Raw genomic sequence first — 23,774 nt, forward strand, 5'->3', positions numbered from 1 at the left:
GATGACTGGTTCATTAAGTAGAGTGTGTATCCACCAACAACAAAGTGGGGTGTATGTGTGTGTCCAATTGCTGGTGTTGGGGACAATGTGAGTTGAGTGTGTACTTGACCGGATGATTTGTGTTGGCCGGCCATTGGATTGAGGTATGCATTCCAGGTGATGACTGGTATTGACCGTTCATTGAAAGAGGTGCTGGTGTGTACTCTTATGAGTCTAAATTTTTATGGTCCCTGTTGGATGACCAACGGTGGGCCAGCTACGCTAACCGTAGCGTAGCGGAATTCCGCTAAATTTTAGCGTAGCGTTAGCGGATTGCGCCTTCTCTGCGCTAACGCTATGCGCAAAGGGTGCGCAGCTAATTTAGCTGTTAGCGTAGCGTTAGCGCAGATGCGCGCAATTGCGCTAACGCTACACACGCAGGGCGCAAAAGAGCGCGCGCTACGGTGCACCACAGTGCTTTTAGCTGAAAAAAAGGCCTTTTTTTCCGCTAAAAGCGCTGTAGCGCAGCGTAGCGTAGCGTAGCGTAGCGTAGCGTAGCGTAGTGACTGTAGCGGAGCGCTAACACTAACAAACAATTGGCGCCCTGTTAGCGCCGCTGAAACGTAGCGCAGCGTAGCGGCGCTAACGCTACTCAAAATGGGCGGGCGCTTTTTGCCGCTACGCTAACGCTAAGTGGCCCTGTAGCGTAGTGTAGCGTAGCGGCCCACCGTTGGGATGACCAATAAACCATTTCTGTAACTTTATGGCCCAAATGTGCACCAGCAAGAAACATTTTATGGGGCCACTAGAAGCCAAAAATCCAATTGTGAACCCCCCTTAAGTTAGACCGGCTCACATTGGCCACTTTGACACAATTTTTGTCAATTTTTACAGCAATCTTAGAAAGGCTTGCGGACGTTGGGTAGGCCCAACTTTTGGGCGGCTGATTTCAGCCTCAAAGCCTGTATGGCTCCTGCATGTCAGGAATGCAATCAGAATAAAACCTTCAGTTTCTTTGTTTTTAACTTTGGGGCCTCATGGGTTGCACCATTGGAATCCTGGAGTGATTTTATGTCAATCCAACCCTTTGCTGCATATCTCCCCCCGCCCCATGGCTGGCCCGGCACCCTCCTTCAGCGGTGGGTAGTTATGTTACGCTACAATAACCGCCGTTATCTGTGTAGCGTAACGCTTGCCGTTACTGCGCTCAGGCATTAGCGCACTAGACCAGTTTTAATCCCAGGCCTGTATTGTAACGGGCCTGTTTTTTTTGGTGCGTTACTTGTGTTACTAGTAGCGTAACGCGTTAACCACCGGTTAACGGGATAAATAGGGGGAAATGGCCCCCTCTGGATCATATATGGTCTGATATCTGCCCCTCCGTGCGGGCAGATATCGTAACAGATGTCAAAGATCAAACATCCTGGCTGTGCAATATTGTACCGCACTTCCGTTACAGTTAACGGTAACGGTAACAAGAGAAAAAACGTTACAATATCGGTACGTTACCAATAACCGTACCGTACCTACCCCCCGTTGCCTCCTTGAACTGACCCAGCCGCCCAAAGGGGTTTCAACTGCCTGTACAGGCCTGAGGCTTAAATGCAGAAATCATTTTCAGCCACACAAGCATGCAAGCTTTTCTAACATGGCTGTATCAATTTTAATTTTTACATTTAATAAAGGAGATCAAAATTCAGACTTTGTGATTTCTGAAGAATCTGATCAGCTTACAAAAGTTGCAAAATTTCAATCAGAAATCAGTTAAAATTAATTATTTGTAAGTTCCAAAGTGAACCAGGCAATTATTTTTTGAAAAAACCCTCACTTTGGATGTTACATATCTGGAGAAAAGCCTTAAAAGCTCAACCATGGTGTACACATGAAATCTGTGTGTACTAGAAACATGTCTACATAGACACTAGAGTGAAAGCAGGCCGCCACAATGACTGCTGGCAATGATTGTGCTAACCCAGATATCTATAAACAGCTATAAATTAACCTTGTGGGTCACTATTAAAATGGAATCTGGATAGTAAAATCTAAATTTGAAAGATATGCTGAAGGACTCTGGGAGACAAACCAGGGACATGTTGAAAAGAGTGGTAGATTTGGAATAAAGGGTGTCTTGTCGAGATCTTTGGAGGGTCCCAGATTGGATGGCAAGTCATCCACAGCCCTGGTAGTTATTCCGGCGTCTCCTAGGAGGTTGATGTTATGGCCTGGTGTTATTCCTCTCCGGGAGGAGAGTTGACGCCCGCTACGAATCGATCGTGGTGGCGGGTGGTACCTTTTCTTCCTTCTCCGGGGTCTTTACAGTTGAGGCCTCCGGTATCGTGAAAAGGTAAGCATATTGTTCGTTTCCTATCCATTCCGAATAATCAGCAAACCATGTACCTGCGCTTTTAAACAATGCATGGAGACATACGTGGAAAGTAGAACATGTGTTTATTGTCTTCGCAAGTTTGGCACCGTGATCTGATCATCACGGTGGTGCCTCTCGCGGACCCGGGCGGCTTCCCAATGACATCTGCGTGACATATTTGACAGCCCTCCACATCGCAATCTAGCTTTACCTCGGAATTCCTCATTCGCCGGTCTACTTTCGGACAATGAAGGCATTTTTGATCACTGAATACGGAGTTACATGGCGACTGAATGCCGCCGATCATGGCCATAATGAAGAATAACATTGAGATGATAGAAATCCTGTTCATTGTCGGTATGGATACTTCGTTGCCAGCAAAGTGGAAAGAACAGGATGAATGAGTAGGAGTTGAACCTTTCCCTTGAAATTCACAAGGAGATACGAGTCGTTTATGACATACCTCGGAAGCACTGGGTAATGGTAAATATGCTAGCTTTGGAAGCTACGATGCCCGGTGGAATGATGTATGCTGTCAGGTCAAGGTCAATCATCATTCAATCAGGACCACTGCTCTACATAGTGATCGTGGACCAGGTACGTCCGGGTTACACAGGTAAGTTGTTTAAGCTCAATAGGCAAGAGTGTCGCTTACATGCAGGAATAATCGACGATCGGGGTGGTTGCTGTAAAAGGAACGACTTTGTTTGGGGATTTTTGGGAATTGGCTGATTCACGGCCTGATGAAGAAGAGCCGATAATGGGAATCCGGATGGGTGCAAACACGGCACCTTTTGTAATCTGTCTAGCTTCGCTGCACACACACGGTGCTACATCACTTGTCCCGTGAAGATATCCGGCCCGGAAAAAATAATTTCCGGTAATCCAGGTTTCAAGATGAATTCGTACTCGGTACTGGACCCCGTTGAGGGACGAGACGTGTCAGCTTTTACTTCTTTACCCACAGGTCATCCCGAACTTAGTCAGTCCTTCCTTCTGAGTTGGCAGGCTGGCGCCCCTCGCGCGATAGCCTCGGGGCTCTCCAGAGAGGCTTGGTTAAGCTGGGGGAAGTGTTGAGATGTCCTGCCGTGTATATTTAAGTGCAGAATTTACTCTGGACGTTTTCGTTGAAAACGAGGTTCTCTCCTTGCTCTGAGCTTACCCGTGCCGCCGACTGGACCGGAGTGCCTGGGGCCCGCCTCCGGAGTCCACTCGACCCATGAGGATTTCTTCGGTTGTTCCTTTCGCAAGTGCCAAGAGTAAAGTGGGGGGAACGCGTTTCGCTCCCACCCGAATCAATAGGCATATATTTCCAACGGGCTCCTGCAGCCATGCTGGAATCGATGGATGGGAATGGAAGACCGTGTGGGATAAGCTCCGCGCGTCGGTGTCCGGCATGGATAAATACCCAGTGCCTGTGGACCAGGGGAGAAGTTATCGGCCCCCACCCTCACACTCTTTCCGAACATGTGAGCCGTCTCTTATCTCCTGACCCCTCGAAACAGTGGCTAACTTCTTCGCCCTGCGCCTCTGACTGCAAGAAGATAACCAGGATGCAGAACTTCCTCCGCTTGGCGCTCCTCGTCGCCGCCCTCGCCGCCGTCCAACCCCCTTCGGAGGCGCGTTATTCCTATCCGACTCGCCCCCGTCCCTGCATGGGCTCTCACTGCGGCATCTGAATTCACATATTTCGCAAAATAAACTAATTAGGATCCCCGCTTGTCTCGCTCCAGAGTATTTCCTGCCACACGGAACTGTTTTCTGCGTTTTGTGTGTTATCGTTATCGCCTTTTCATTCTATCAGGCTTTCTCAAGAAATATACATCATGTGGTCTTGGCATAGTTTAATGGGGAAAGTCTCAGGATGGCCGCATGAGGAAGTCTGTCTGCTCGGACAGGGTCAGTTGCGTTGTGCTGTGGTTGATCCGCTCCGGGGAGTGCTTCCCCAAAACCCGGAGCGGCTCCCCCCCTGGCCCCCGCCGACTCTCGCCATGAACCACCACCTCGCCACCACGCCCACGCCCAGGAGAGCCGCCCCGCCCGCCAGGCCCCACCCCATCGCAGGATACACCGCCCAGCACCACTCCCACGCCCACAAACATATCCAGCACTTCCCCAGCGACACCCAGCACGCTCTCCACCGGGCCCTCCAGCGCAGCCAGCCCCTCAGCAAACTGCCCGACACACTCCTCACTCGCATCCTCAGCTTCCTCAGCCCCCACCAGCTCGCGGCGGCCATCCCGCCCGTCTCGCGCAGACTCGCCAGGCTCGCCAGGCACGACAAGCTCTGGCAGACCAAGCTCGAATGGCTCGACTACAGGGGCCCCCCGCTGGTATGTCCCAACAGACACAAACACAGTCACACTCTCACACTCACACTCACATCCATCCCCCAGTCCGCTATCAGCAGCAGCACCGCAAACGACAGCCACCACTTCGACAGCCTCTTCCAGCCCCAGCACCAGCACCTGCTCGGCCCGCCCTTCCACCCCGCCCCATCCCACCCGCATCCCGGCCCAGGAGGACATCGCCGAGGCCCCGTCTATCCTCCGCCCACCCAGCCAGAGTCCTCCCGCGTGCTAACCTACAGGAGCAGCCCGCCGGCCTGCGCACGCACCCGCTTCATGCGCTACTACCACGCCCTGCTGCCCTTCCTCGCCTCCCTGGTCGACCACTCCACCGACTCCAAAGTCTTCGCCGTCCCCGACCTCTCCCCGCTCCAGCGCGCAGACCTGCTCGCCACCCTCGCCCGGCTCAGCAGCAACCCCTGTCTTGCACCCCCCCATCTGCTCAATAACTCCGCCCTCGCACTCAACCTCCGCACCGCCGCCGACGCCTTCCATGCCGCTATCCTCCGCCAGTTCATCCCCGCTATCCAAGCCGACAATCGGCCCGAGATGCATGCACTCGCCACCATCCGCTGCGCCCTTCCCGACGGCCATTCGCCCCATGCGCCCTGCACCATCGTTCAGACGTTCATCAACAGCCGGAAGATCTTCCTCTGCACCTCCTTCGATCCGCTGGACAACATCAAGTCAGCTTCCCCTTCCACTACCAAGAACCGTACGGAGCAGCTTTGATTGATGACGAACAACCCTATTCACATAGCCATTTTCTTCTTCTCTCTCTCTACATTGTAGGAAGACCGAAGGAATCGACGGGGAGGTCGTGGAGGGGGTGAATTTCGGGCCGATGGAGCGCTTCTTCGGGGGCCTGAAGGAGACCGTGGAGACGGAGGGGGCGACGATCGGGGCGATTTTCCCGCGCAAGATGGGCGTGTTCGAGGTGTTCATGCGGCGGCTGATCGACGAGACGGTGGCGGGGTATGTGGGCCGCCTATTGGCGGCCGTCGAAGCGCTGCCCGCGCCGCTGTTCCTGATTACCAGCGTGCAGGCGTATGTCCAAGTGCGCGGGCTGATCGGCCCCGCGACGATGGCCGTCGCCCCCACCGACCGGCCCCAGATTGCGCAGAAGGTCGAGACGATCATCCACGGGATGTTTGCGGGACATCTGGACGGATACCTGGCCCAGGAAGTCGGGTGGGTGAAGGCGACCCTGGAGCGGCTCTGCTCGGCGTGGACCGAGGGGATGGCGGGCGAGCGCGGCTCCGGGCCCAGCCAGAGTCTACAGGCAGCAGTCTCGGACCCGTCGATGATGAAGAAGACGGTGCTGCGGGCGTTCAAGAACGCGCTGCTCCTGCCGGTCAGCGTGGTGCCCAAGACGGTCTCGTACTCGATCAACGCGCTCTCGAACGTCGGCGCCGGCGCCTTCCTCTCCGTCACCCAGGGACTCATCCTCCCCTCCTCCCCCGCCTCCTCCTCGCTCCCGGGCCCGCAGTCGACCGATTACCGGAACGCCAAGGTCCTCCGGCTTGTCGAGGACGGCCGGCCTGATGATGCCGAGCTGGAGAGCTGGCTGGACGACTCGCACGACCCCTCTGCCATCCCCGGCCCCTCCGACGAGTCCACGCCCCTCCATCTCCACCACCTCCCTAAACAACAACAACAACAACAGGAAGAAGAAGACAACGAAAGTAGACGGCCCAAGCTCAGAGACCTGCTCTCCCTCGACCTCGTCCTCCAAACTATCTCCATCAACCGCCAGGCGCTCGTCCGTCTCCAGGCCTTCCTGCCCTTCAACCCCCCGAGTCGGCGCCAGAAAGTCGTCGACTCCGTCGAGACCATCTTTGTCCTCCTGCTCCAATCCTTGGCCCACAACCACATTCAACCGGCGTTCGAGAAGTAAGCTCCACACACTCCTTTATTTTCGGGGGCATCTCGTTAACCATGTTGATGGGAATGGGCAGGGCGTTCCGGATGATGGCGACAGCAGAGCACGGCGGCGGAGGGTCGCAGAGTCTGGGGGATTTCTTCGGGCTGGTGGAGGTAGCGGACACGGTGCAACAGATGGTGGAGGTGTATGCGGACCAAGCGCTGTCGGGGATCGTCGACCAGGCCGACTTCCTGAGCCGGGCGGGCACGGAGAAGCGGCTGTTCGAGCGGCGGGTGGACGGGCTTGTGGCGCACGGGCTCAGCCTTGCCATCGACCAGCTCGTCGGATTCCTGGACCGCACCCTGCTCGACCTCCAGCATCCCCGCGACTTCCTGTCCAGCTCCTCCTCCGAAGACGAGGGCCCCCGGCCGACGGCGGAGCGCGGCCCCAGCCCGACCCGCGCCTGTCTCGCCGTCGTCGCCCATCTCAACGCGCTCGCGAGCGCGCTCGTCGGGCGCTCGAACCGGCAGATCCTGGACGTCTTCTACGGCGAGATCGGCCTGCGCATCCACACGTACGTCTCTCCCCCCCCCCCTCTGGTCCAAAGACGAGCCGGAGGAAGCTGACGAGTCGCGGTCAGGCTGCTGTGCAAGCACCTCAAGCGAGTCACCGTCTCCGTCCCCGGCTCCGTCCAGCTGCAAGCCGACCTGCGCCAGTACGTCCAGACCCTCGACGCCCTCGGCCCCGACAACGCCGCGCTCGCCCAAGCCCTCGCCGCCCTCGTCCGCGTCGCCCATCTCTTCGCCTTCATCGCCCCCAAAGACCTCGCCCGCTTCCTGCGCGACCTCGGCGGCGCCGGCGCCGCCAACCTCGGACCCCTCAGCGTCGACGACCTCTACCAGGTCCGTCCCCTCCCCCCCTCCTCCCCCCCCCCTCTGGATCCACACTTATCGCCTCGCTGGCTCCTCGTCTTTGTTTGGGACGGCACAGTTCGTCCAGCAACGCGCCGACTGGAAACGTATCCAGTCCGTCGTCGACCGCGAGGTGTACGGGATCGGCGTCGAGGACTGTGTGATCTGCTGACCCCCGTTCCCGCTCTTACACCCCCTCCCGCTCGGATGGGCCGCCGTTTTTTGTACATCGTTGCTGTGGTTGTTGTGTATAGTGCTTGGGGCCCGCGCCGTCCTTGTACATCTCTCCTTTCTCTTGTTGTTGTGGGGCACGGCGGGCTCTTGGCCAGGGCCGCGCAACCTCTCTCTGCTTGGTCTTCTTGAATGCACTCTCTTTTCTTCATCGCCGGAGTCTTTGAGGGGGGAGCAGCGCGCTGTGCAGATGTTCCCACGGCGCGTTCTGGGCCGCCTACGCTGGCATAATGGTTTTCTGGGAGGCTCCCAGAATCGACGGGAAGTCATCCACTACGTGCATCGCTAGATATTTATCTAACGTGTGAGCAGCCAGCCTTGATCTGTACTGAGGACTGGAAACGTCCCGAATCCTGTATCCTTGGCCTCGTCCCGTCGTGGCCCTCGTCCCAACACCCAGAAAGATTGCTACTCGATCTTGAGGGGAACTGTGTCCGACTCCCCACTGGCCGAGATACCCTTGCTTGCCGGCCCGCCAACGTGCTCCATATCGCCATGCTGTGCCGCTCGCTTCTTCTCAGCTCCTTGGCTCTTTCAGTCTTGGCGGGCTTGCCTGAGCTGAGCAAGGAGATGAACGCGGGTGCCAGCAGGATAAGGAAAAGCAGGACGGACGATAGATTGCATGGTGCGTATTCAACATTGGAGGTCGGAGCATGCCCCACATGCCCAAAGCGCAGCCTTCTTGCTGACCATCTCATTGCCTCTCATCATCCACATCAAACCCTCAAGCACTGGCAATCAAGCCTGATACAACACCCGCCGTTCCAGATGATTCAGGGCCCCCCAGAAAAAAAAGGCGCATAGACAAGGATATTTTACCTGAAAGGCGTCAGTTTATTACTAAGATTGCATCATTAGATTTCCCACTGTTGGACTCAATTGGCTGTCTTTCTCCAGGTTCACGCATACTTGAAAGTTGGGACGTGAATCAAGGTGAGGTCTTCTTTGCGCTTGTTTTTGCTACTAGCCCAAGATGGGAGATTGAGGTCGCACTGCTTTTATTCCCATGCAGAAAAGGTTGAAATGCTTCACGAGTATTCCAAACAGATTGCAGTCTTGGGAAAGAAGCTGAAGAGATATCTTTCTGATGTTGAGCATGGTGCCCCGCATCTCCAATCCCAGCAGGTCTTTGAGGCAAGACAACTACTTGAACAATCCGAGAAGAATATGCAAGACCTCAAACAATGGAAGCTGTTGCAGTTCGCAAACATCAAGACATACTTCTCACCCAATGAGCTCACCGAATGGCTGATTTCAGCCGGGACTAACACTCACTCCAAAACATCCGCCGCTCAACCCGTAATCCCAATTGAAGTGTCGTCAACAGTCTTTGAGAAGTACCTCCAAAGATTTGGGAATTTGGTTTTGAAAGACGTGATGAAGCTGCTCACCGACCACAGAAACCTGTTCGATGATCCACACATGAAGAGAAACTTGAGAAGAGCAGATTTTTCCACAGCGTGGAAATATGCAAGCAAGTTTGTAGACTTTTTGTTTGAGAATGGACTCATCACTGCCGGGATGGTGAGAGAGATGTTTGAAGACGACAAGATAGTGAAAGAAGCCATTTTCCACACCTCAAATTACATCAATCGCCATGGTTTTTTCACCACTTTGGCCCAGCAGCCAGTACGATTCACAACACATTGGTACTGGCTTTGCTTCAACAAGTATCATTCAGGTAATCCTTCAAACTGTCCAAACCTTGGTCCATTTCTTTCCTTCATTGACTGACTTTCATTGATTCATTGGGTTTCAAAGCTTTGGGGAAGAAGGAAGAAACCATTCTGGACTTGGTTTCCCACGTAGAATATGTCATGAAGATTGGCCAAGAGTTGATGGAAGAGAGGGAATCAACATATGCGGAATCAGAATATCATTCAAAGGCCAAAGCTCTATTGAGAAATTGGCAAGACGTTTCAAAAAGATTCTCAACTGAAAACTACTTCAGCAAATTAAAAGATTTACTAGCAGCCAACGGTGATCCAACATATTCAGCAAGAAAAGATGGACTTGGTGCTCCAATGGTCGTTGATCCTTCTGGATTCAAAGAAGAAATGGTTAGCATGATTACACATCTGATCATGGACTGCCCTGAAATCTCTCTTGCAAGATACGGCAACAATGAGAAACTCTTGAGAGCAATTTTTGTTCTCTTGGGATACATTGAATCTAACTTGTGTCCTGGAATCATCCATGGAGTGTAAGTCCTGAATCAGCTGACACTTGAAAATCTTACCACACAGAAAAACTGATTCCTGGATGCACTTCCTGCTCTTGAAAGGATACAAAATGTCCCATTCCCGCAGCTAATCCGCAACACAGAATCAAGAATCAAAGACTACCAACCATCTGATCTTGAAGACATAGTGAAGCTAGTTTCACTTGCCTCAAGCTCATACAACACCTCCTTGCTTGCTCTCACCTATCACCATTTCTATGAGGAGAACGATTTCATGGCCAGGTATGGCTGCAAGTTTGAGTTAGAAATCTTCCAATCATATCAAAAGATGAAGGATGAGATCAAATCTGAATATAGAGAAACTTACGACAGGGTGTGTGTCAAAAATCAAAGTATGCCTTTAATTATATATCAGAACTTCCATGATTGGATGAGGCACAGATATGCTTCTACGTGGTTTTAAACCACAAATATTATGCAACTTGAATCATGTGTCAAAAATTTCTTGTTAGTTCTTTAGTTGTCTTCCCTTTCATATTACTTCTCAGGAATTCATTCCTCTCTCAAAGCTAGAATGCCTGATTCTAATCATGTCCAATTTGTCTATATTTCTGCATGTCTTTGGGACAAAATCCAAAGGATGATATTAAGGTTGCATGTACATCTGCCCAAAACCTTATGCACCAATGGCATATTGGCAAGAACCTATTTTCTAACTCTAGTCCTCTTAAGTTCTTGGCACCAATTTTGTTTTCACAAATTGCGGGACTTCCTCACCAGTAAAAAACATTGATCACTTGAAAGCAAGTTTTGAACTGCTTCAGTCATCTATCCTCCATCTATCCACTGCTACACCTGCATAGCAAAAGGGTTTTTGTATTTTCCTGCCTTGATAACCTAGTAGCTGCACTTTCTAATCAGCCAAAAAGGAGCTTAGAAGCTCATTGACTGAGTTGTAGAAGCTCATTGGCCCTTGTTATCATGCTGATTTTACATTCTTGTTTTCACTGGAAGATCAGTTGGAGTCGCCTTTCTATTGATCAAGCTGATAAAACTCACATCTTGTTGATTCCCCAAAGGAATCTTCAAGTGCTGTGTGGATAGTGTTTTTGCAAATCACACAGTGACACAGTACTTGGGTCTAGACATAAGCTTAATGGAAATTTAACATGCAAAAAGCATTCTTCAAGTTGCACAAGGTAGGTTTTTGATTAGGAAATCAAGCTCTCTGTTGGTTTCTCCAGCAATCAATTATAAAATTGATCTATGTGGTTGAATTTATAGTGGTACAAATATATGAAAATATGCTACATTGATTACACAAGGTATTCTAAAATTGGATTTTACCCCATTGGGTTTACAGCTCAGAATCTAAAAAAGAGTCCAGAGCGGTGTCCTGACTCAGGTCTCTTTATACATGGCACTGATGGTATTGGGCTGATCAAGCTCCGAGTGCTGGATTGGTTTGTTCAATTTCAGTTGTTTCTTGAGTTTGAATGACGCCCATCGGCCCATGGGTATCAACAGAGCCGACGGAATGGTGAACTTCTCGCGTGACCCCCGGAGCTTGGTTTTCGGAAGTTGGATCGGAGTCTGACTCTAACCCAGCTGGCTGGCCGGCTGTATCTGCCGTATTGCCCAGTGTCGCGCGGCCCAGGACTTGTGCAGGGTTGGTCTACAGTCGAAAATGAGCATCAAAAGTTCAGCATCGATGAGATTCAGAAGGGGCAAGGAGGGATAAGAAGCCTGAGAGCAACCGCTTACATCTGAAGGCCCTCCGGAAGCAGCAATTGAACGCCCGTATGCCGGAATCCCAGCGCCGTAAGGAGCATAGCCAGGGAATTGACCTGCGCCGTAAGGAGCATATCCTTGGAACTGGTTGTTGTATGGATAATAGCCACCAGCGCCGTAGTACGAGTCCGCGCCGAAAACGCCGGGATAGTATTGGCCGGGATAGTATTGGGGGCCGGGATAGTACTGGGGGCCGAAGAAGGGTGAGGCGTATCCGTATGGGATGGCCATTGTTGCTGCTGCAGAGAGCAAAAAGATCATCATGGATACTGAGGAGTTCATCTTCCAATCAAGAAATCGGGGTGAGCTTGATGTCGGATGGGGGGGTTAAGAGGGCTTGGTTTGGGTAAAGCCGAAGGATAGCGCTTAGTTGGGCTTGAAAAGCAGTACGAAGAGAGTGTGGTTGCAAAGGAGCTTGGAAAGGCGTGGATGGCTGATGAGGAGAACAGGCTAGCCTCTTGAATAGGTCGTTTATATACTCCTCTTGTCTCTCTCGACATCGCCCCTCTTAGCAGCGGCACACATTTCTTCCTTCGGGAGGGGAATCGTGGACAGGACTATCTCGACTGACCGGCCTGACATAAACCCGATGGCCTGGGGCAGACTTTCATGAGGTCTGGCCGGACTGACTCATCTGAAGGCAGACACCACTGCATCACTTAGCTCGTGCGCAAACCTGCCTCCTAAGAATGAGCGTCATGAATCTTCACGGCGGCAGAATTCAAGTCAACTACCGCCGAGTGCAACCAGCTGGACCAGCTACTTGTCATTACCCAGGCAAGGACGACAGCTCGAACACTCCCTTCCATTTAGCGGCATGGCCCAGTGATCACTCAAAAATTATCCAAGCTGCCCTGCGATCATGCTAAAAGATGATACAGATCAATGCTCTGTATTTTTATCAAATCAAATCAAATCAGCTGGACTATCATCCCCAGTCAATACACCATGGTCATCACAAGCTGCTATGATGACGATCTGTCAGAGTATTCAAGCGAATATCACTCCAAGAAACTAGTATAATGGTTTCTCTTGCGGTATCTGAAGGCAAAAAAAACTTGAGTTCAAATTGTGAATTCAATATACATAGGTGATTTTGGTGCTGGATGGATTGCTCTGAATGTGATTGTTTGGATATATAACGTGGTTTTTTAGACATGTAGGAAGTCTGTTGAGTATACTGAATGTGACCAGATATACATATGCTAGTTCTTTAGATAAAGTGATTCTACATCGAAGAGTCTAGAGTGCTGCTGCTGCTGCTTGCTCTCTTTTGTACAGGCTAATTTCTACTTGGACGGTTGAGAGGTAGTGATCTTTTTTGAAACTTGAACTTTGACGTAGCCTTTAGAAGGCGGGTTTCCCTGGAGAGCAGTTTGATTATGGAACTGTGCAATTTGAGGTATGTTGAGATTGGAGATAGGCAAGTTGGCCAAGTTGAAGTTAGGAAAGCCGGTCGTCTGGCCCGGTTGGGTGGTGTGAGACGTAGGATAAGATTTTAAAGTAGCGCGATATCTCGGCTGGAGAACCATCGATTGGCCTTCGGATTTCTGCTCGTTGACAGGGCCAGATTTGGAGTTGTCGAACTGATGGACGTATGTCATTTGCTCTTTCGTCGTGGTAGTATCAGTTGCGCTTCTCGATTGGCTTGGAGGACCAGACTTTGCCCTGTTGGTTGGTTTAGTTGATGTCTTGTGATGTGATGGCTTTTTGTTATTATCAGGAGCACCGGTTCTGGGATCGGTTGCGCTGTTAGACTTAGGTTTGGCTGGTTTTGATTTCTTATCAGCTAGACTCTCTTTGGCACCGTTTGCCCCAGCATGACTAGGCTTGGTGGCTGGCTCGTTAGTCTTAGTATTATTTGTCGATGGCTTGCTTGACTTGATGCCCTTTGAAGAGTCATCGCGATCACCTATGATAGCGGAGAGCTGACATCTTAAGGGCGAGTTGCCAGATGTTTGGGAAGGCACCTTTTAGATGCACTTCTCCGACTTGGCAGGCGCCTTAGAGCCTCTCGAGCTGCACAGAGTGCGCCTGCCAAATCCCAGATGCCCCCCTCGACTCCATTTCGGCGTCCCCAGCCTCACCTCCACCGCCTGGCACTCCAAACCTGTGGTAGCTTATGTAAAGATGAATCTCCTTCAATTTTTCGCACAAATCACTACACCCGCCACCGGTGACAACACGCGTCTTTGCACCTGATCCGTTATTCCTTCAGCCCAGCTCATATCAACTCCCCGAGCAACAAGATGTCGACACACCTCAGCGACCACGAATTGGGAATCCCGCAAACCCCGGATATTATGCTGAACAAACCAATGGAGTCCAGCGCATCCAGTTATAATCGTCATGATGGCCAATTTTGTGTTCCTCATCGAGCTGGCCCCGAAAGCGGATACCGTCAATACACTCACGTTCAACATGACCAATACCAATACCATCAAGGCTATAGGTCCCAGCAGCTTTATAATTCGCCTGTCTCTTCTTCTCAGCCATCGTACCCTCCTCTCAGTGACTTCGACAATACCCAAAATATCTCTCATCTTCCTTATTCTGATAACAACCGCTGCTCTAGTAATTTCAACATATCATTTCGGGAAAATCCATCAAACTCATTATCCGGTGTGAATCCTCATCAGTACCCAGATTTGCTTCGGAATTCCCTTTTGTTTTCAGCTCCAGCTCAGCAGCTTGCGGTTTCAAACTCTGCACCTTACAATCACTCAGCCATTCCCAGACCTAATCCGGCTTCCAATGCGGCCCAATCAACCGGCAAAAATAAGCGCAAACGAACGAACCCTGCTCTGGCTCACCAACTACATGGATCGGTCACAACTTCTAGTGATCAGAGTCTTTGTCAAACCAAATCCACTGATGTAGGAAATAGTGAGGAAGATGTCTTTGATAGTAGTGCACTGCCTACCTCCCCCGATAATCATAGAAATGATAACGCTGAAAATGGCGAACCACCAGTTGCCTCTTACGATATTCCACTCCCACCGCCGGACACCATTGGCAAGCTTTCTGAAATTTTCTGCACCCCTCCGGAAACAATGGCTAAGTTTGAAAAGCTTCCATTGTATGAGCTCCGCAAGCTTCAATCCACTCACATCAAGCTCCATCGCCTCAACCTCAGAATCAAATCCGAGGCCGAGACACTTTATTTTGAATATCAGAAAAAAATCCAACTCCTCAGCTTAAAGTTTTCGAGACCGGCGACTTCCATCGCCAGATATCTTGGGCAAAATCGCTCGCGAAAAAAAAATCAGTGGAATAAATTTAAGGCGGAGGATCCTACAGCCAAAGAAACATTTCATGACTGTAAGGCATTTCAATGTTTGGATTCAATTGTAAATGACCACACATCATTGCTGATTCAAAAAAATCCATCTCTCAGCTGCTGTGGAATTATCTCAGCAAAACAAGGATGTTGCTGTGACTTACAAAGCAACTCTTCCAAAGCCTCCCGGTCATGCCGAAGAGGAGGAAGATAGTTTTGATCCGAAGAAGAAAGTGAAATCGAGTCGGAATGTGATGAAAAATGTCAGAAAATGGCGTGACACTGTAGAGCGCCAGGTGAGACTTTAAAATGTACAATCCAAAGTCTTATCAGTTTGTTTGCTGATCTTGACTTGCTGAAGTTGAAAGAACTCAGTGACGAAGGTTATATCGAAGGGTTCCTTGTTCTTGCATCCCAAGATCACACAGTGAATTTCTTTTCTCAAGGAGGAAGTTTCATCGCAAATCAGTTCTTGCGAAATCTCATGGACAAGGGTGATCCGGTCGGTGGGTTCCACTCGTATGCGGCAGGAACACAAGGGAGGGGACCCCCAACAAATCAAATTGGCTTGACCACCCAAGTTGTGTCTAGCTGCAAGGTTGTCCCGAGCGTTGAGGGTGGTACCGGTGCAACTGTTGGTTCCAGTACAATTGTTGGCACGAGTACGATTGTTGGTGCGAGGAAGGTGGATGGTCCAAGTGTGGTAGTTGCTGCTAGCATCGAGTCTGGTCCCCCCGAGGTTGGTTCTAGATCGGAGGATGTTTCTAGATCGGAGGTTGGTTCTAGATTGGAGGTCGGTTTGGCCAGCAAGGTTGTCAATCCTGGGGTTCTTCCCAGCATGGACGTTCAAAACACGGCCCGTACTACCTATGCCCGAAGGAAACCTGCTGGTTTAAAAGAGTATTCAGATGTATGCAGAGGTATGAATTTTGGCTTGTGATCTTGGGTTGCATTCTTGTTCGCAAATTGACTTACACCCCAATCACTTTGACAGGAAGCCTTGTCAAAAATAAAAAACACATAACCGAAGTGCTAGGGAAGATGTTTTGTGAGTATCTTCAGCGCCTTCATACCCGTTCTAGCGCAGGAATTCATATCTGATTCAGCCTTCAGTTGCGAGTGGGGGTGACTCTTGGGGATGGCCTGGTACCAACACAGATGCAGGACTTGCAGCCTTCAAGCTCAAACTTGTGGTTGCACCAAACAAACTTGGTGTTGAAGGATGCCTGCGGAACAAGCCAATTAGAAGCATGAAGATAGAGTCAACCTGGAAGATCTTACGCGGGCTAGAAAAAGGATGGATAACATTGGTACCTATTGAACAAACTGAAACAGCTGACGCAAACAAAAACCAAGCTGAGTGATGATAAAACTGATAACAAGAGAGAGTATGCTTGCAATCTTGTAGTTTCTTTTTTTATGTTGAGGGTTGCTTTTTTTGTCCCAATTGTTGCCATTTCCCACTTAAAATCAACAAGACAGAATTCTAGGAGAATAGTTATGTGTTGGTTCAGTATGAGCCATAATGAACAAATTCTGCATCTGTCATCAGTGAAAATTTTATTTTTAAACTCATGGAAAATATAGGCCCAGATTTTGTTGATGTGATGAGAGTTCACTTGAATAAAATGATCATATTTGAGACACTGATAGCAAATTCCTTGGAATTTTGCTTTGCTGCCAATCTACTACACAAACAATTATTTGCAATGGTGTATCAACTGCGCTGGGCTTAACGGAGCAAAGCGGTTAGCACAGAATTTGGGTCACTGCGCTACGGGCTACGCGCAGCGGGCAGATTGCTGCACCATGCGCTTTTTGATTTTCCAAAAAAATAAATAAATAGCGCGCTAAAGAAGAGATCACATAGCGGTCAGCGCCGCTTTTCTCTATGTGATTTGGGAGCCAAAAAAAAGAGAAAAAGGTATTAAAAGAAGTCCAGCTTTTCAGCTATGGAGGGCTAATAGATTCAAATTTCATCTGCATCTAGGATTTTCTTATGAATGTTTGCGGACTGGATCTAGGGGTGGGCTCTGGGGGTCTGACTCTGAGTCTTGATGAAGTATATTTCTTGGTGGCGATCAAACATAGTTCTTCATCCACATGTGCTCTATGGTGGCAGAATCTGACATGTGTGTGAAAAATCAAATCCAAATCCAACCCCGGGACTACTTCATAACAGATTCTATGATTCTACGCAGCAAAAATTTGAATATTCATTATTTAGGGGAAAGGATAGCAGATGATGAATTCCTAACAGGTGTTCAGTAAAATTTGATGGCAGGAACAAGCATGATTTTGTATCAAGTAAATACTGGCTTTTTTGCCATTACAGTGCTGGATATTTATTGATGTGGTGGTTAACACAGCATCAAAAAAGGAAGACAAATGTAATTCAGGGACAATTTACAACTGATACAGTGTACACTTGTGGAGGTAGCAATAAAGCTTCCAAAGCATTTGAGAATCATTCATTCATGTGTTTAAATAGTGACCCATGCTTTGAAAGCACTCAAAGATGCTGAGTCAATTCCTTTAATCAGGCCATGTTTAATTAGCTTGTGGCCAAAATATTTGTCAATATTCTCTATCATAATAGTTGATATTTTTGCATCTAATTTTACTGCCACCTTAATTATTATTTACTGCCAACTTAATAATAATTTACTGCCACCTTAATTATTATTTACTGCCACCTTAATTATTTTTTACTGCCACCTTAATTATTTTTTACTGCCACCTTAATTATTATTTCTACCTGCTTTTCAGTGAATACCGCAAAGTCTGCTTATGCACTTCTTTATGCATGACATGTTGATTTCTTGGGTCCCATCTATGCCTGCCCAGAAACAGACATATTTTGTCAAAAATATGTGGTCACAACTAGGTGCTGTCAATGAAGCGGCCCATCTGCAGCCAAGAAGCAGGTGGGGGGTCAGTGTTCCAGCAGGCACAGATGGCCTGTGTCTTCCCACAGCACTCTCACTTCACGTGCACTTTTCTAGGTTCATGTGCACTTTTCTAGGGTTTATTTTTGTGTGGGTCTAAGAACTTGTGTTAATGAAATGATTCGTATATCTTCACAAGATTCTAATTTCCAGTGGATTTTCAAATGTATTACAAATTTTACAAAGTCTTAGTCCTCATCTTCAAGTAGGTCATCCTCTTCATTCGCCCCCCCGCTGCTGTCTTCGCCATCTGAGTCTTGTTGTTCAAGAACTGCCTGTTCCAATTGAACATCCACACTGCTTGATTCATTGTGAACGGTATCAATCAATGAGTCAATCATGCGGAACCATTTGTCGGGTATGATTTCAGATGATATCAGTTTAGCATCCAGCATATTTGAGATTGTATCGTTCCAGACGATCATAAGGCTTTCGTGGTGCACCCGAGCGAAGCATAGCTCACCACCTAGCAGCTGATATATCCCGCCTGGACGATTGCTGACTCCAGCAAGTTGAAATTCACCAAAAGCATGTTTCAAGCGGCTATTGAGTTGGGTGTTACCTGTTGTAACCATTGGTTAGCTGATAGGCAGCAAAGATGCACAAATGATTGAGTCACACATACCCTCAACTGATTGATCGATACTTTGCTTGAGTTGATTCCAATGAGATATCCCCCAAGACAGGGAACGTCTCAGCTCGACTTTGAGCTGAATGATCTCCTCATTAGCGCAATCCAAACCAAGCGTAGCATGAATTCCCGTGCGTACAACCGGATCAATCGCCCATGGATCCTTTGAGAGACACATGTAACCGTCGTTCCAGAAGGGGTGATTGAGACTCATCTTCATGAACTCCTTGTAATCAAACACTTTGTTCTCGGGTAGGTGTAAGTCTTCAGGCGCATAATTGGTGAGGTATGATGTCCGGCGATTGCAGAACTTCTGGATAGCTTTGACGACCCCATTTTTTCGTCTCTTAAGAGCCGCGTATATTTTTTCTTTGAGTCGAGTACCAAGTCGTTCGCCGCGGTCCTTCGACGCTTGCAACGGCTGAGTTTCTGCCTGCAATTCAATTGCTACTTTAAATAAAGCAGACTTCGCACTCCAGAGCAATATCTTCTGTCGTTGCTGTTCTTCTGGATATGGCACCGGTGGGACATGGAGGAGGAGATCCGTATAAGCTATAAGCTGGATGTCATTTTTTGGTGCATTGAAATAATAAACTTACTGTCTTCTGGACTTAGATCTGAGAAATCTGTGCCAATGGAAGATACTTCATTCTCTTGAGCACGTTGAAGTGTTTGGATGTCTTGGAGAATGTTCATTGCATGAGCACGATTGGAGTTTGAATTTGATGATTCCAGGGTAGAAACAAAAAGATTGCTGATGTTTGGGAAGGAATTAAAACTCGTGAAAAGGTGATGCACTTGAAACAAAAGCATTACACATATGCTCACGCGGATAACTTCAAGAACTCCTCTCGTTCAAAGAATACTGCCAGTTTTTCCATCACCTTGGTTTCGCTGCGACTATCACCTTCAAAAGATAGCTGCTTTTCCCACTGTTCTCGAAAGAATCCTGCAGTGAATCTTGAAAGATCTGGCGTGTGCTTATTTGACTCAGCCTGCAGCTTGATAAGTATATCTTGTGATTGTTTTTGATGGGCAAACGCTAGCATAAACTTTTGCTGCAGAGTATCGACTAATCAAACAAGATTATTAGGATAGCAGTACCGGGATCAGGAACTGAGACAGACCAACCAAGTTTTTCTACCACCAGTTGATTGTGGAACAGGCTACGGTGGTTTAGCGAATTGAGGCGATGATTTCTTGCTGCCTTTCGGAGAAGGCTGACAAGGGGGGAGAGGTAAGACCAGAGCCGCTCCAAGCCTTCACCATCCAAAAGACCCCACCCAACATTGTACCTGGGATTGTACTTCATTTGACATTCCCATTCATGCACATATGAATGAAATATTGATGTTGCAAACTTCATCCGGGGTGTTTCGGATGGAAGAAGTTTACACTGTGGTTTGAACAAAAACACGAGACAATTTGTTTCACCCTGAATGCAACTCCGGGACGCAACTAAGAAGCTTACTATCTTGATGAATTTATCCAGGGAGCAGCCAATATCGTAAAGAACTCTTAGCTTCATATGAGGCTGTATCTCTTTGAAAAGCCGTTCAAGGATAGCCATTGGTAAGCATCTTCCCTCTCCCGCCCGGTTAATATTACAAAAATAGACTAGTGAGTCGTGACGACAACAGCAACCCATGAGGCCTGTGTCATCACAGCCCTTCCAAGTGCTTGCGTTCCGCTTGTCGTCTGCAGCTTTGTGCTGATCGGAACATCGGTCTTTCTGTGTTCAATTGAGTGACACCCATCAGCCAATGTTCAACCAACATGTGCCAAATATAACCCTTACTGCAAGCTGAGTCTTCTTTTGAGCTTGTTTGTGAGCAATAATGTTTGTTTCGGCTTCATCAATTTCCTCGGGTTTCAGAAACATGTCTGGAGTTTGTAAAGGCAGGTGGTTCTTTGAGGCTCGTTCGTGATGTCTGTGCTGAAAGTTGCCATCCAGGCAAACAAAAATCTCTCTAGTATCTGCTGGTTGAGAGGGATTGGTGACAGGGAGGGCTGATCCAAAACACACCGGGCACGATCGTTGAGCTAGTATGTCTTGAGGACAATCTGACGTGAAAATTTCCACCACAGTCCGATGCTTTGCTAAAAGCAAGCGATATACATCAATTGTAGATGTCAAATTGCGGCGGAGGTCGCGGGGCTACATAAGGAGTTGAAAGCAAGGAGTCAGATACGCAGCCCCCATTAAACAGTAAACACTTTCTACCTTAGTCTCTTTCTTATTGTAAAGCCGCATTGAAATCGACTCGTTCCAACGACGCAGAACTTCAGCAAAAGGTGTGGCGGCTGCATTACACAAGTTCCAGAGTAAATCATAAAAATTTAGAAGTCGCAGTGAAAAGGCAGTTTGGGGAAATATCGGAGTGCTGGCCAGGTAACCGTGTGCCATTATCTGTACCGCGTCGGGTGTGCAAGAACAAAATGGTAGCATTTTGCGCTGCTGGCCTGCACATAGAATAATTATATTCAGAGGTCAGTAACAACTAGTGAGAAATTGAATTCATCAGACAACTACACACCTAATAAGTCAACCAAGTTGACCGGTCGAGTTTTTTTCTGGTGAGATTCACAGTTACAGAGCTCTTTCGAGTTATCGTCAAAAGAAGTAGGTGAGGTCCAGTCATTTGTGACTCGCTTCAACAGGGTGTATGCAGGAAAAAGTGCATCGAAAATTTCGGCCCAGTTTCGCCATCTCTGTTGTTGAATCAAACCCTGATAATATGAACCTATTTCGGCGCGTGTCTCCCGATGTTGACCAGCATTTTCTTCTAAATCCTCCCAGTACGATGGCCCGTCATATGCGTCCGGGTGAGCGGAATAGTCTTCAGCAAAATGGGGCGGATTTGGATCTTGGGTTCGTACGGCTCGCTCGGCAGCCCGTCGAGCATTGTCCGCGTGGTATGCTGCCATCCCGTCTTCAGCTTCCTTTTTCTTTGCGCGTCGGTATTGCTTTTGTAGTCGAGTTTCGCGCGCCGGAAGTCGCGAAGATCGGTGGAATTTGTGTCTGTCGGATACCATGGCCAAGGCGAGGTTGATTAAGGACAAGTAGAAGAGGTACTGAGTGAAATTGTCGTGTTACAAGGAATTGTACATATGTATATACAAGAGACATATGTAAGTACATATTTACATAGGCTACCACAGGTTTGGAGTGCCAGGCGGTGGAGGTGAGGCTGGGGACGCCGAAATGGAGTCGAGGGGGGCATCTGGGATTTGGCAGGCGCACTCTGTGCAGCTCGAGCGGCTCTAAGGCGCCTGCCAAGTCGGAGAAGTGCATCTAAAAGGTGCCTTCCCAAACATCTGGCAACTCGCCCTTAAGATGTCAGCTCTCCGCTATCATAGGTGATCGCGATGATCACGATGTTTTTTAGCTTTGTGGTCGACGTTGGTGATCTGAGCATGGCTTTTGTCGGACTGAGGGCCGGCCTTGGTGTTAGCGATACTAGCCTTGGCATTTGTTTGCGGCCCTGGCCTCTCTTGTCTAGTTTGAGTGACGGTAATATGCGTGGATACTGAAGTAGTAGAGCCGGGTGTATCCGAGTACTCGGATTTGGTGGTCATTTTAAATTTCTCAACGACTTTCGTTGAGTTCTGAGTTTTCGGGCGGTTATCTATTCATACAACGGAAGTGATTAAGAAACACGCAATCAGGCTTCTGGATACCGAACTTCCTTAACCAAGTAAACCTGCATGCACATCGCTGCTCACCTTTGCGAGTCGGATTCGCCGGCCGAGTACTGTTAACGACCATTTGCCCGCCACCGACCATTTGTCCGCCACCGTTCGAAATTTGGCTGTGAGGCTTCGATCCACTGTTATTCATGGTCTGTTTCTTGGGCTTCGGAGCTCAATGCTCAGCAGCTCTAGCCGGTTTTTGCTGAGTAGCTCGCGGCTCGGACGCAAATTGAACATGCTTAGAATTTGGATCCATGAGGTCGTTCGTTCACCGACTTTGTAAAACCTTATCTCGAGCGCGCAGTGCTCTACCTTGAAGCTACGGAAAAAGATAAAAGGTTGCAAAGGTCCAGGTTATCAATCAGTGGCTCAAAATCAATTGAGACAGGAATAGAACCAGATGAACTTGATACCGATGGAGCGCTTACCTTGCACTTGCCTTCGTATCTCTGCTTCTGCGAACAAACAACGTACCTGACAACTTGGACCTTCAAACAAGTGTCAAGGACTTAAATATTGATTTTATGTAAGGTATGATGTACATATCAACCTCGACACCCCAGCTGTATTTAAGTATGCGCAAAGTTATGTATCCGCCGCCGCAAATTCTCGGATAACAACTGTGTTATTGGTTGGAGTAGTTGGGGTTGTTGGGCACAGCCCCAGTTTAATCTCCCTCATTTTGCCATACACAGCCCAGCGGCAACGGCCTTCCTGGCTGCCTGTGCCGAAGTGAAGATGAACATGCAGATGATCTTTATTTCACGCAAGGCAAAAGCAAAAAAATTGCAATCACGGCATGCCATGATTCATGCACAGCCACATCTGTCCAAGCATTTTACAAAACAACAACATTGGGCTCCCCCAAGGATGAAGCGCTGCTGCTGCACAAAGCGCAGCGCAGCGGGTTTCGAGTGCGCTGCGCTAATGTATAGTGCCACAGCGGCTGCGCGCTTCAGCTAAATGGATTGGTGGGGAGTTTGCTCAAAAATATGGCACACTACTTTAGCCCAAAAGTGGCCCAATAGGGGGGTTCACAATTGAATTTTATAAAACTTTGGAGGTTGTTTTAAGGTCTTTGTGAACATAATTTTAAAATCTGGCAAGATGTCCAGAAAAAGGTATGACTGATCAATCAGTGTAATTGATCAACTTTTTAAAAATATGTTGATAAACAGGTTAAAATGGGTCCTAAAGTTTCACAAATTTCAATTGTGAACCCCCCTAATATTGCTAAAAAAAAGTGGTATGTAGTGCAGTGAGTGCTATAATAGCAGCTAAATAACATGATGTTGGCGCTATTATATTGAAGGCTACCACTATTTAGAGGGTTTTGTAGCGGGAGGGGGGGATAAGAAAAGCAACATGTAATAATCAAAATACTCCAAGTGAACTATTTTTTCACTACAAGGTAGCGCATTTAGTGCAGCATTGGCGCAAAGTTCCTGCGCTAGCGCTAATGGGCCCGCAGAAATAGCGGGGGTGCGCTACTGCTAGCGCTAGCGCAGCGCCAGGCAAGCTTAAGTAGCCTCTCTGGAGATGTCGCGGGGG

At 48.7% G+C, this 23,774-nt stretch overlaps 5 protein-coding genes across 5 annotated transcripts; 2 read left to right on the top strand and 3 right to left on the bottom strand.

Moving 5' to 3' along the window:
- Window positions 1-3,174: 3,174 nt before the first annotated feature.
- Window positions 3,175-3,742, bottom strand: PtA15_10A396 (uncharacterized protein; the record flags this gene model as incomplete). Its single annotated transcript, XM_053160566.1, has 2 exons — window positions 3,175-3,259; window positions 3,507-3,742. The coding sequence occupies 2 exons, from the start codon at window positions 3,740-3,742 to the stop codon at window positions 3,175-3,177; spliced, it is 321 nt and encodes a 106-aa protein (XP_053024528.1).
- A 593-nt stretch (window positions 3,743-4,335) lies between these two features.
- Window positions 4,336-6,589, top strand: PtA15_10A397 (uncharacterized protein; the record flags this gene model as incomplete). The annotated part of the gene is made up of 6 exons (XM_053160567.1): window positions 4,336-4,677; window positions 4,741-4,819; window positions 4,910-5,378; window positions 5,485-6,121; window positions 6,182-6,306; window positions 6,382-6,589. The coding sequence occupies 6 exons, from the start codon at window positions 4,336-4,338 to the stop codon at window positions 6,587-6,589; spliced, it is 1,860 nt and encodes a 619-aa protein (XP_053024529.1).
- A 1,604-nt stretch (window positions 6,590-8,193) lies between these two features.
- PtA15_10A398 (uncharacterized protein) lies at window positions 8,194-10,343 on the top strand (the record flags this gene model as incomplete). The annotated part of the gene is made up of 6 exons (XM_053160568.1): window positions 8,194-8,323; window positions 8,428-8,526; window positions 8,596-8,631; window positions 8,711-9,379; window positions 9,460-9,901; window positions 9,983-10,343. The coding sequence occupies 6 exons, from the start codon at window positions 8,194-8,196 to the stop codon at window positions 10,341-10,343; spliced, it is 1,737 nt and encodes a 578-aa protein (XP_053024530.1).
- Window positions 10,344-11,321: 978 nt separating this feature from the next.
- On the bottom strand, window positions 11,322-11,953 carry PtA15_10A399 (uncharacterized protein; the record flags this gene model as incomplete). Its single annotated transcript, XM_053160569.1, has 2 exons — window positions 11,322-11,555; window positions 11,645-11,953. 2 exons carry the CDS (start codon window positions 11,951-11,953, stop codon window positions 11,322-11,324), a joined length of 543 nt encoding a protein of 180 aa, XP_053024531.1.
- Window positions 11,954-12,960: 1,007 nt separating this feature from the next.
- On the bottom strand, window positions 12,961-22,371 carry PtA15_10A400 (uncharacterized protein; the record flags this gene model as incomplete). The annotated part of the gene is made up of 3 exons (XM_053160572.1): window positions 12,961-13,560; window positions 21,933-22,159; window positions 22,257-22,371. The coding sequence occupies 3 exons, from the start codon at window positions 22,369-22,371 to the stop codon at window positions 12,961-12,963; spliced, it is 942 nt and encodes a 313-aa protein (XP_053024532.1).
- Window positions 22,372-23,774: the final 1,403 nt, after the last annotated feature.

Source organism: Puccinia triticina, chromosome 10A (genome assembly GCF_026914185.1).
Source record: "Puccinia triticina chromosome 10A, complete sequence".
Taxonomy (NCBI): Eukaryota; Fungi; Basidiomycota; class Pucciniomycetes; order Pucciniales; family Pucciniaceae; genus Puccinia; species Puccinia triticina.